Below are 12,353 nucleotides of genomic sequence, written 5' to 3' on the forward strand. Positions count from 1 at the left end.
GGCTCACCAGGGTGCGGGGTCTGCACGCACAGGCACACTTACGTGGGTTGTGCACACACACAGCCTCGGGGGGCTCACCAGGGTGCGGGGTCTGCTCGCACAGGTACACCTGTGTGGGGTGTGCACACAGCCTCGCGGGGCTTACCAGGGTGCGGGGTCTGCACGCACAGGTACACCTGTGTAGGGTGTGCACACAGCCTCGCGGGGCTCACCAGGGCGTGGGGTCTGCACGCACAGGCACACCTGCATGGGGTGTGCACATACAGCATCATGGGGCTCACCAGGGCATGGGGTCTGCATGCACAGGAACAGGTGCATGGGGTGTGCACGCACACACAGTCTTGCGGGGCTCACCAAGGCGCGGCGGCAGTTCTGCACTCGCCCCACAGGTGGAGAGGCCTTTCTGACCGAGGACGAGGGCCAAGCTCGGGGCAGACCTGGGAGCAGACAGCTCAATGCCTTGTTTTCCAGCCTAAGGAGTTTGGACTTTGTGAACAGCTATTACGTAAAGGCTTTTCTTCAGAAAATTCTCTAATTTTACTTCCTCCAGTGCAGCTGTGCCAGAGAGTTAGCCTGCTGTTCTTCCCCTAAATCATGCCCACACAGACAGCCCCAGCGGGCCTGTTCCCGCTAGACCTGCCCGCGTCTCCATCTGCTTCCCTCTCAGGGCTGGGACAGCCCCCGCCACCAGCATCCTGCCCCCCAGACGCACCGGGCAGCGGACCAGACACACCAGCATCTCGTAGGCGTCCCTCAGCCCAGCGCGCGGATGCGGCAAAGTCCCGGCTTCACCTTCAAAACTGGAACAGACAGGAAGGACCTCCCTGGTGGCTCAGTGGTAAAGAATCCGCCCGCCAACACAGGAGACTCGGGTTTGATTCCTAGTCCAGGAAGATCCCACATGCCTAGGAGCAACTGTGCGCCACAACCGCTGAGCCTGTGCTCAAGAGCCAGGGGAACCACTACTACTGAAGACTGCAGGCCCTGGGGCCTGTGCCCTACAACAGGAGAAGCCATCACCACAGCTAGAGAGCAGCCTCCATGCCCTGCACCAGAGAACGCTGGCACCCTGCAATGGAGACCCAGCACAGCCAAAATACATAATAAAAAAAAACCAAAACACTAGTAGCAGACAGAAGGACCCAGAGCATTGGGCGGGCGCTGGGTGGCATGGATGCTGGAGCCAGGCTGTGGGCCCCAGCTGGCTCAGCTACCTGCCAGGCGCAGGGCTAGTTAATCGTATGAACTTGGTGAGACTGCTTCACATCTCATTTCCTCTGGCAAAACTGGGCTAAAAACTACAGCCCCGCAGAAGGGTTCTTGCAAGGGTCACATATGTAACACACACGGTAGCAGTGCCTGGAAGATAGGCGAGACAGGCGTGAGCTGTGTCACGATCGCTCCTGCACGGAGGTTGCCTTACAGTCTGCCGAGTCTTAGAAATGTCCTTCGTGAAAAGCAAAAAGCAAATTAAAAATTACAGTGCTGTAGCCTGGCAGAGTAGACTCAGGTTAACGTCATCCCAGGATTCACTGGCTGCTCACTGTGTGAGTGGGATCGCCCTGGTGTGTGGGGGTCAGCTGCGGGCAGGGCTCAGGGAGTGGTCCTGGGACGCTACTGTGACAAGCAGGTGGCTGGACACTCGGATCAGACACATGGTGGGCCTGGCTCAGAGGACCCCCAGAAGGAATTGGCTACAACAACAGGCACTGCAGGTGTTTAGATAAACTTCATAAGTCTGTTCATTGATGTTTTTTTTTTAATTGACTTTATTTGAAAGGGAGATTCTCTTTAGCAACCTATATCATGATAATGAAACATACTTAATTTTAAATGATCTGATGTCCACATTAAGTGCATAAATAATGTCCACATTTGGAAATCATACACAATCTTTTTTTAAAAGTTCGTATTGAGAGAAATTCGTAGGAAGAGACTCAAAACTTCTGCTTGGGTATTTACACTGTGGAGAAGAGGTGTATATCCTTCAGAGGGAGTGCTACCAAGTTATATTTAAAGCGGACACATTCCTATTAAAATATTTTCTCACCAATAGTCAGGAAGGATTCTGTTACTACCGCACACCCGCACCTCTGCTCACACATCCCTTCTCGTCAGTCACGACAATAGGCGGAGAGGCGGTTGTTCATCTAACAGCCCCCAGAAAGGTGCTCGGGAGAGGCCCTTCCCGTGCCACAGTCGGCGGGGAGTCTGGTGGTTTCCTTGCTGTTGGGGCCGGCGCCAGGCTCAGAATCCTCCCAGTGCCTCCGAGGGGGGACTCTGATTCCAGAGCCAAGTACAATATGGGGAAAAGTCCCTTTGGAAATCCCGGACTTCCAACCAAAGAAACCTGACCTGAGCATCTTGGCAAACCTGCCAATGCCTCCGAGGACTGTTATACACAGAATGGGCTGATTCCTTCCCATCCATTTTAAGGCCAAACCACAGTAACGGGTCATTCTGGGGGAGAGGGTTTTGCTCTGAGAGCTGAGTTTCTTGAACATCATTTGGAAAAGGAAGTGGTCCTCTGCTTTCTCCTGGGGATGCTGACCGTTTGTCCTGCACACTGTGTGTGTGGGGGGGGGAGGACAGGACCTGTCGGCCTGCAGAACCTTCCTTCAGACAGTGGGCTGCACACAGGGAGCTGGGGTGGACATACCTGCTGAGGCCACTGACCACCTAGATTGTGTCTATTTCATCACTCAGCTCTTGCTTAGTGCAGCTATGACAAAATTTCTGCTTTGCCCGATTCTTTCAGGCTTTAAATGGATTCTGGAGAGCTTTTAAAACACGAGCGTTCCAAACTCAGGCTTTTCAAGTGAGTCCCATGCCCTGCCTTGGCTTTGAGTCTGTGATGCCTTCCAAGAGGAGAACCCTCAGGGGTTGGGCCTGTGCACATTCTGATGAGAGTCAGGCCAGAGAAGGAACTAGGAGGTTCTGAAACTCTTTTCCTGGCGGAAAACTAGTTAGTTTTCTGAGGTCCAAGATTGGCCATACCATACAAAGAAAGTGTGGAAAAAAGCAAGTCAGAGAGCCAGTTCTCTGGTTCTACTTCAGGGATGGAGGTGTATACATATATTTGGGTAAGATATGTAAGTATGTGTTACTTTTTATCTAACTTTCCCTGAATGACTCAGCTGACTAAGAAAACACCTCTGGCATTTTGGGGAAAAGCCAGAACTTTTGCTTATGAAATCTGTGCCGGTTTCCAGTTTGTCATCGCATTCCGGTCACCAGGGCCGGAGTTCATTTCCATCTCAGTGGACACAGCGCCTCCCCAGCAGCTCCGCGGGCTGGGGCACAGCTGAGTAAACACGCAGCACCCCCGTGACCCTCACGCCCGTGGTCAGAGTTTCAGCTCATCCTCACCGTCCCCACGCTGCCTTTCCACACGTCCTAGACAGCGCCCTGCACATGGGGATATGCCCCACAGGGTACTGTTAACGGTTTCTGGGAAATAGGGAGGGAGGGAAGGGCAAAGAGAGGAAGGGAGAGGGAACCAAATGTCTAGAATTTCCAACTCTGAGACACTTGTATTTCTGAGAATATGGGAAAGCCTTTTTCCTAACATGGCAGCAGGAAAGAGCCAGATAAACACGTACACATACATAACAGCCCTGCGCATTTATAGGGATCAGGTAACAGTATTAAGTACGGTTAGCAGAGAATCAGAAGCAGCTGAAGGTAGGCGGTTAGGTGTCACTGTATCTGGTCTAAGAGGCGAACACAGCCTGGAAAGGTGGCGGGCCTGGCTGTGTGTATCTGGTGGGTTTCTCTTGTCCGCAGCCTCTTTGTAGGAAAACCAGAGCACAGCTGCCCCACCCCATATGCCAAGACCCCCTTCCCAGGCTGCCGAGCCTCAGTGAAGATTTGGCCAGCTTAGGAAAGACAGTTTATTCTTCTGATTCATCTGCAGGTGTCACCTCTGCCTTCCAAGCAGTTATGTGGGTTTTGTTTTCTGTTGCGTTTTGTCTTGGCTTCTCTTTGCGGGCACGTGTGCTCTTTGGAGCGTCCTTTCTTGGAGGTTTTCAGAGGTGCGGTGCAGAGAAGGAGCAATTCAAACAGGTTTCAGGTTGGAGTCTCGGAGGCCAAGCCCACACCAGAGCACTCGCTCAACACCTTTCTTCAAATGCTGGCTCTAACCGAATTTGAGATAGCCAACTGGATCAGGTTTCAGGAAAACTGTCCCACGGCAGAACTGAGGAGGTGTCATAGGCTAACCATGCTTTCTCACTGAGAGTTCTTAATTTCACACATAACATCTCACTAGGTTGGAGTTTGGGAATGGTTGACATTGACCATCACTGAACCCCAAACCAGCAGTTTTATGGTTCAACCCAATGAGTTAATATTTAAGGCCCTTGGCTGAACTGGGTCCTTCTTTACAGGCCTCACAAATCAGGGGAGGAACAGTCTTTTAATTCCTAAATAGTATTCACTGAAGTCTCTCTCCAGCACCGAAAAGCCAAAATCCCCTTCCCACCAAATCTGAAGCCTACAGCCTGTGGGGGTGCTGGGGGCAGATGTTACCATCAAATCGCCTATGGAAAATGCAAACTCAAACATCCTCTCTTTCCCCGTAAACAGGAACACGAAGAGCTGGTGACATGACATGGAAACACCTAATGTTCCGACAAAGGAAGTCGCAGAGGAAGGCCCCCGGTGGATGAGTGAGGAAGAGGGGTCTAGAGTGTGCACTGACTTGTCCTAACGCCCACCTGGAGAGTGAATTACGCACCCCCGCCCGCCCCCAGGTGAACACCGCCGAGCCAGGCCCGCACTCAGCCCTAATGGCGAACGGGGGTCACACACGAGGAGAAAGCTCCCCGGGCGGCTGCCTGTAATGCAGGACTGAAAGTCAGGGTTGGGGAGCGTGGACCGCGGCCCGGCGCCGAGCGCGGACGCGATGGGATGCGGACGGATGGACGGTGACTCCGGGAGAGAGGGCGGGCCAGGTGCTTAGTACCCGACAGCTCGGCCCGCAGAGCGGGACCTGCGCCCAGAGCGGCGGCAGCAGCTGCCCGGCCGTTCCGTCCGCCCGCGCGGAGCTCCGACCACACAGACCCGGGCAGACGGCCGGCCGCCCGCGGGGACCGCGCTGGGGTCACAAGTTCAGCGGGAGCGGGAGCGCGCTCCCGCCGACACACCCCTTTCTCGGGAGAGCAGGCGGGCGGGTGCGAGCCGAGCGGCGCGAGAGCGAAAGCCGCTATGGACACAAGTGAGGTCTGATCGCGCACCGGGAGCCCGGAGGAGCCATCGACCTTGGGCGGCCCGAGTCTGGGCGGAGTGATGCGGGGCTGCTGAGCGGGAACAGCTGCCCGAGCGAGCGCGCATGGAGAGCCCGGTGGTCCCCTGCGTCCTCTACCCGGGCGACGGGGCGTGCGGCCAGGCCGGGGGCCGGGGCGGCGCTCCCGAGGCTCCGGGAGAGGGCAGCCTGCAGCCGCCGGACGCGGCTGAGGGGGAGGGCGCGGCGTCCCCGGCGCAGACACCCTGCAGCCTCAGCGCGTCTCTGTGCTTCAGCTCCGGGGACGACTCCCCGCCGCAGTCTCGCGCTTCCTCCGCGGCGGAGGACGCAGCGGCCTCACCGCCCTCGTGTTGCAGCGGCCGGCGGGTGGTGGAGAGGCAGTGGGGCGTCGGCAGCGCGGGCGCCGCGTCCCCGGGGGAGCCAGTGTCCCCGGAAGACTCCGCGTCGCCCGAGGAGCCCGCGTTCCCCGGGGAGCGCCCGCCTACCGAGGAGCCCGCGTCCCCTGAGGAGCCCGCGGACCCCGCGCCCGTGCCGCCCGGCGTCGGCCCGGAGCACGGCGAGCCCGACCTACTCATTGAGGTCTCGGGCCGCCGGCTGCGGGCGCACAAGGCGGTGCTGGCGGCGCGCAGCGACTACTTCCGCGCGCGCGCGTCCCGGGACGTGCTGCGGGTGCAGGGCGTGGGCTGGGCGGCGCTGCGGCTGCTGCTGGCCTACGCGTACAGCGGGCGCATGGCGGGCGTGCGCCCCGACAACGTGGCCGACGTGGTGGCCGGCGCGCGCCGCCTGCAGCTACCCTGCGCCGCGCAGCGCGCCACCGACGCCGTGGCGCCGCAGCTGAGCCTGGCCAACTGCTTCGAGGTGCTGAGCGCGGCCAAGCGGCAGCGGCTGGCCGAGCTGCGCGAGGCCGCCTACCGCTTCATGAGCGACCACTACCTGGAGGTGCTGCGCGAGCCCGCCGTCTTCGGGCGCCTGTCGGGAGCCGAGCGCGACCTGCTACTGCGCCGCCGCCTCCGCGCCGGCCGCACCCGCCTGCTGGCTGCCGCTCTCGGGCCGGCCGGGGACCGCGCGGGCAGCCGGCCGCAGAGCCCGTCAGGGGAGGCGGAGGGCCGCGGCGAGGCCGCCGTCTACTGCTTCCACGAGGCGGCCGGCGAGTGGCGCGAGCTGACACGGCTGCCGGAGGGCGCGCCGGCGCGGGGCTGCGGCCTCTGCGTGCTCTACAACTACCTCTTCGTGGCCGGAGGCGTGGGGCCCGCGGGCCCCGACGGCCGCGCCAGGCCCTCCGACCGAGTCTTCTGCTACAACCCGGCCACTGATCGCTGGAGCACCGTGCGGCCGCTGCGCCAGGCGCGCTCGCAGCTGCAACTGCTGGCGCTGGACGGCCACCTGTACGCCGTGGGCGGCGAGTGCCTGCTCAGCGTGGAGCGCTACGACCCGCGCGCTGACCGCTGGGCCGCCGTGGCCCCGCTGCCCCGCGGAGCCTTCGCCGTGGCCCACGAGGCCACCACGTGCAACGGCGAGATCTACGTGTCCGGGGGCTCACTTTTCTACCGCCTGCTCAAGTACGACCCGCGGCGCGACGAGTGGCAGGAGTGCCCGTGCAGCAGCAGCCGCGAGCGCTCGGCCGACATGGTGGCCCTGAACGGCTTCATCTACCGCTTCGACCTGTGTGGGGCCCGCGGCGACGCGCCGGCGGCCGTGCCGGCCGGGGGGGTCAGTGTGCTCCGCTACCACTGCCTGGCCAAGCAGTGGAGCCGCTGCGCCTCGCACCTGCGGCCCCCGGGCGCGCCCTCGGGCCTGCAGCCCTTCCGCTGCGCCGCGCTGGAGGGCACCATCTACTGTGTGAGCCGCGCGGGCACCTGGCGCTTCGTGCCGCCGGGTGAGGGCGAGCCCGGCGCCGGCGACGCGGGCCCCGAAGGCAGCTTTGAGCTCCAGTCGCTCCAAACCCCGGCGGACGCCCGGGGCCTGCTCTTCCCCTTCGTGCTCAACTTGCCGGAGGAGAGGCCTGACCGAGGAGAGGAGGGCGCTGTGTAGGATGGGCCAGGTGGTCAGCCGGCGTGTCCCTCCGCAGCCCGAGACAGGGAATTCGCCGTGGGCTGAGGTCCCAACTGGGAACCCGGAAGGGTGCAAGGGGAGCGGAGGCCGGGGAAGAGGGTCGGGGGTGGGCTCTGCCCACGGGGATAACTTAGGAGGTAGTGCTTGTCACTACCGGGCCTGGCAAACCGTGTGCAACGCTGCCTTAAGGCCCCCTTTCTACTCTGCATTCCTTCTGCTTTGTTTTGCTTTGCTTAAGGCGGGGTCGATGGCTTAAGATGCAGGATATGAGCAAATAACTTTGCGAATAAGATACAACATACCTGAGAAAAAAGGAAACAGAATCAGAGACTGTGCTTCCGGGTGCAGTGGGTGGGCCCTGTGTACCCGGGACGCTGTGGCTCAGCCGGGAGGCAGGCTTGAGTGCTGCAGGGTGCCAGCCCCCTTGTTACTGCGCGCTGAGAAGGCCCTGGGAAACGCGGGGGGCTCCCAGACTGGAGTCCTAAATGAGGCCAGTGTGAACCATATTCCTGGAAACCCCTGAAAGAAGGTCATACTTTTTTTTAGCTTGGAGTTTAAAATTATAACCGATAAATCAAGCTCTTAAAGCTTTTCTAATTTAGTTTAAAAGTTCCTGCCCTATGTGTCAACTCCAAATGTAAGAAGTATTAAAGATGAAATCTTTGATTCCCAATAAGGTCTCCTGTCCAGTGAGCACGGGAGATATTTCCTGTCATCCCAGGGCCCCCGGACGGGGTCAAAGGTCCACACACGTGAGAACAGGTCCCTCTCATCACCTAACTGAGGTGGGTTTAATACTTTCAGTTTCAAGGATGTTCATTAAGGTGTAGCAATGATTGACTCTTGCTTGGGTTTTAGATCTTTGGTGAGTGTTTGCCAGAGAGCGTATCATCCGTAGGCGAGGCTGACGGCGGCCGTGGTGCTCACCTGCTTTGAAAGCAGGGCCAGGGGTGCCCAGCTGCTGTGATGCTTTATAGTGGGCTTGAAGAGAGTGGTATTCCCCCTGAAAGAGGACTAAAATCCTTTCTCTTTTGAGAGTTCTAAAGAAAAACATACAGGTATAGTTTGAATACACTAATTGTGATGTTTTAAGCTGAAACTCCAGTACTTTGGCCACCTCATGCGAAGAGTTGACTTATTGGAAAAGACTCTGATGCTGGGAGGGATTGGGGGCAGGAGGAGAAGAGGACGACAGAGGATGAGATGGCTGGATGGCATCACCGACTCGATGGACGTGAGTCTGAGTGAACTCCGGGAGTTGGTGATGGACAGGGAGGCCCGGCGTGCTGCGATTCATGGGGTCGCAAAGAGTCGGACACGACCGAGCGACTGAACTGAACTGAAATATTAGTTCTGTAACTCTGAGGGAAATTTATTTTTACAACCATTCTTCTAAGAAAGTGGAGCAGAGTGACAGTGAGCACACTGACACGAGGGGGAGCATGTGTTTACAAGGTAGTCCGGGGCTTTCCCGGTGGCTCTGCGGTAAAGGGTCTGCCTGCCAAGACGGGAGACTCGAGTGAGGAAGGTCCCCTGGAGAAGGAAATGGCCACCCACTCTAGTACTCTTGCCTGGGAAATACCGTGGACAGAGGCGCCTGGTGGGCTGCAGTCCATGGGGATGCAAAAGAGTGGGACATGAATTAGCACCTAAACAACAACAACATAATGTAGTTTAGCAAATGAACTACTTTTGTCTAATTGTGAACTCCAAAATACCATTAATAAAACTAACATGACATTTCACTACTGTAATGGGGCACAAGGATTAAAAGGCAGGGTGTACTATTTATTAAACATTTAAGGTTAAAATATATGTTCGTAAAGAGAGGCCAACTGACTTGGATTCTGAATCCAATCCACTCTTTTTTATGACAGGAAAAGTGCCCATTGAAGGTTACTGGCACGGAAGTCGATGGAGTCATGTGTAGCTTATCGTGATTTCCTCATGAATCAGTGATGGGAGGGAGCCTCCCTGTGCGATCTGTGGGTGTGCGGGGAATAGGTTATGCTTCCTAAAGAGGCAGTGGTGGTTGAAGTGATCAGTTAAGCATGCTTGGAAATTCAGCATGACTCATGCGTGTCCTGAGGACAGGGGCCTGTCGTCTCAGCTGGTGTGTTCTGAAAACTTGTGTGTCTGCCCGTGACCGCTCCTGATATGACAGGATGTCTTGGCAACTCGGGTCAGCATCTTATGAAAAACCAGGCTCCAGGCTGCCTGACTTTGTAGGAGCAGACTGGAGACATGGCAGGAGAAGTGAGGTCCAAAAGAAACACACTGTTCTCGTAAAGACACGAGCGTCTCACGTGACAGTACATTTTTCTCCATACTTTCATTATTTATGCTCAATTTTTATTTGAAATGGAACCGAGGTGATATTTTCATTCCTTCAGTATCAAACTCATGAGATATGATTACTATGACTTTACTTGAGAAATCATTCCTAGGATGCTTACCACTGAAAAACACAAATCCTAAAGCGGGCTTCCAAAGTCAACTCTCTGCATTGGCGATGGGAGACATACTAGCTGTCAGACGTGGACAGCCAGATGATGACACACCCTGCTGGAGTGTTTGGATATTATTTCATCCTTGAATGAAGGGACGCCTGGCTGAGACGCAGCACCGCTTCCTGTGGGAGCTGGGCCCGAGCCCCAGGGGGTTGTCAGGACGAGATCCCGGAGGATACTTAAGGAGGGTAGTGTGCTTAGAACCTTGTAGACCACGTTTCTCATGGCAGCATCACCGAGAGCAGGTGCCAGAGGACCTGTGTGCTGCGAAGACCAGTTTATTTTGTTTGGGGGCCAGTACCTGGGGTGTGGGACCAGTCAGGCGGTGCGCCAAGTACATGAATGGAAAAGCCGACCACCCAGGATCCTTCTGCGCAGGGGGGCTGGGTGAGGGGCAGGCCTCCAGGGCTGACGTTCCAGGGCCGGGTCTTGTCCCATTGCTGAGCTTGTGTCCAGCTCTCTGTAGAGAACCAGTTGGTGCAGAAGGATCCCTGCTCTTCTATTGCTTGAATCAAATGAAGGCAGTGCATATACAACATCCGTAATTCTCATGAAATTAAGAAACCCCCAAACACTGACATTCCCAGACATTTGAAAGAGCAGCGGGGCATTTTCAGGGGAAACGTAATTCGCGGAAGCTTAATCTTTTGGTTAGTCGACAGTAATGACTTCTGTGTTGTGAATCAAGGTTGGTTTGGAACCCGAAGGATTGGGGTGAAGTCATCTTCATTTCCTTTCTGTTTTTCCTGCTGGTCAGGGAGAGCCCTGGTGCCAGCGCCAGCGTGGACTCTGGCCGCTTTATGGGGCTGGCCTGGGACCACAGTGACTTTATTTCTGCACGAGTTTACTTTCCTTTCAGAGAAGGAATGCTGCAGAAATTCTTTGGCTGCTTAGTGACAACAACTCCCTGTATCACTTTTGCTACAAATACTTAAATCACCTGGTCCACTCTTGTTACTTTCTGGTGTCAATTTAGTGATTCTGGTAGCCACTGTTTAATTTGTTGGTCTCTTGGGTAACTTCCTCTGAAATGTTTTGAGATGAAATGTGTTTTTAAGTCTTTGCCTTTTCAAGATGGTTTCAGGACATTACCTGTTGTAACACCTTCCTGGGTCGAAATGTAAACAAAAGTGCTCTTTTGCATTCTGTCTTATTGTAGACGATTTCCTAGCTTACAAAATGTTTCATTTTTGGTGTCTTTAAAAAAATCAGTGTTCTCCTTTTCCCCTTTCCTCTGCGACATCATTATTCAAGGGAAGATAACAGGAACTAAGGATGGGAACGCGTCGTGTTCGGGCTGCATCTGAGTGTGCATCAGAGCCACGTTCTCTTTGCTTCCTTGCGTCCTGGAAGGCACCACGAGGCTCCGGCTCCTAGTGTGGGAACTGGCATGGGTGAGAGCCTCCTACCTGCTTGGTGAACTGGTGTGAAATGAAACAAAAGACCAGATTTGGCCTCCTGTGAGACGCAAGCTCCTCTGAGGCTTTTGAAAGCACTAAGCAGTGCCATGATGTTGCTGGGTGTTGAAGACAAACAGCCATTTTGAAGACACAGCTTTGCCCAGTTGATGCTGTACCGATCAGCACTCGTGTTCGAGTCCTGAGTGCCAACCCCGTAAACCCTGCCCATCTGCCTGTTTATGCCGAGATGAAATAAATCATGGGGTGATGCTAGCTGTCCTGCAGTCTGCGAGGCTGTCCTTGTGTCTTCTCGCCGGAGCAGAGCCCTGGTGGTGGGCCTCTCCTGGGAATGAGCTTCGGGGATGAAGATGCCGGCCTGACCTTTGAGGGGTGGGGGGCGGGAGGTGACCCCTCTGTGAATGAGGAGTGTGAAGGGGCTTCCAGCAACCAGATCCAGGCATGGGGTCTCTTCATACTCCTCAGGCACCTGTGGGCACCTCTGCCTACCCTCCCCACCATGCCCCTTCCAGCTCACTGCTCCCAGGGGGCAGCGTCTACGCCAGGATGTTGCCCGTGGGTCACGGGCGGACCCAGGGCCGGGCCGGTGGGGGTCATCACACTCGTGGCCCCGACGGGTCGGCACACATCTGGACAAGGATGCGGTGCCAGGGGAGTGCTTTGCTGGGGTTCCTGTGGGGGGGGGGAGGTGGGGGTAAACAGCAGGCGCTGGCTGCTCTGAGCAGTCTCGGGGGCTGTCAGGGGTCCCTGGGGTGCCAGGCGGGGGGTGAGTGAGGCGGGCTGGGGAGGCCGGTTTGGGGGTGACTGAGGCTGGGAGTGCTGGGGGCCGTGGGGCTGGGGGCAGCCTGGGTGGGGGCCTGTGGGGCTGGGGTGTGGGTGAGAGACGGGCAGGGGCCTCAGTGCGGGGAGAGGAAGCCCGCGCCCTGGAGGGAGGCCCTCCTGGGTCAAAACCTCCTGAGAAAGCAAGAAGCCAGGTGGGCACAGCTGTGGTCTGCGGCTCAGCCCCGCTGAGGGTCTGCGGCCCAGGGGCGTCGGGCGAAGCTCAGGGCACAGTCCCTGCTCCCTGGGATCCTCCTCCTTCCCTGAGAAGCATCTGATGCCACTCAAATCCAGAGAACAGTCCCCAGG

The 12,353-nt window shown here is 56.9% G+C and overlaps 1 protein-coding gene across 2 annotated transcripts in view; it reads left to right on the top strand.

Annotated features, from left to right (window-relative positions):
• KBTBD11 (kelch repeat and BTB domain containing 11) overlaps positions 1-11,491 on the top strand; it is a 21,129-nt gene extending 9,638 nt beyond the window's left edge. The window contains exons 2-3 of one of the 2 annotated variants that reach the window (XM_040243206.1): positions 4,588-7,639; positions 7,683-11,491. In XM_040243206.1, coding sequence (XP_040099140.1) covers positions 5,333-7,276 — 1,944 coding nt within the window. In that variant the 5' untranslated portion in view covers positions 4,588-5,332 and the 3' untranslated portion in view covers positions 7,277-7,639; positions 7,683-11,491. Of the gene's footprint in view, positions 1-885; positions 7,640-7,682 lie in introns of those variants that run through there. The other variant, XM_040243207.1, reaches the window with a different exon arrangement.
• Positions 11,492-12,353: the final 862 nt, after the last annotated feature.

This window comes from Oryx dammah, unplaced genomic scaffold, assembly GCF_014754425.2.
Source record: "Oryx dammah isolate SB20612 unplaced genomic scaffold, SCBI_Odam_1.1 HiC_scaffold_7, whole genome shotgun sequence".
NCBI classification, from domain to species: domain Eukaryota; kingdom Metazoa; phylum Chordata; class Mammalia; order Artiodactyla; family Bovidae; genus Oryx; species Oryx dammah.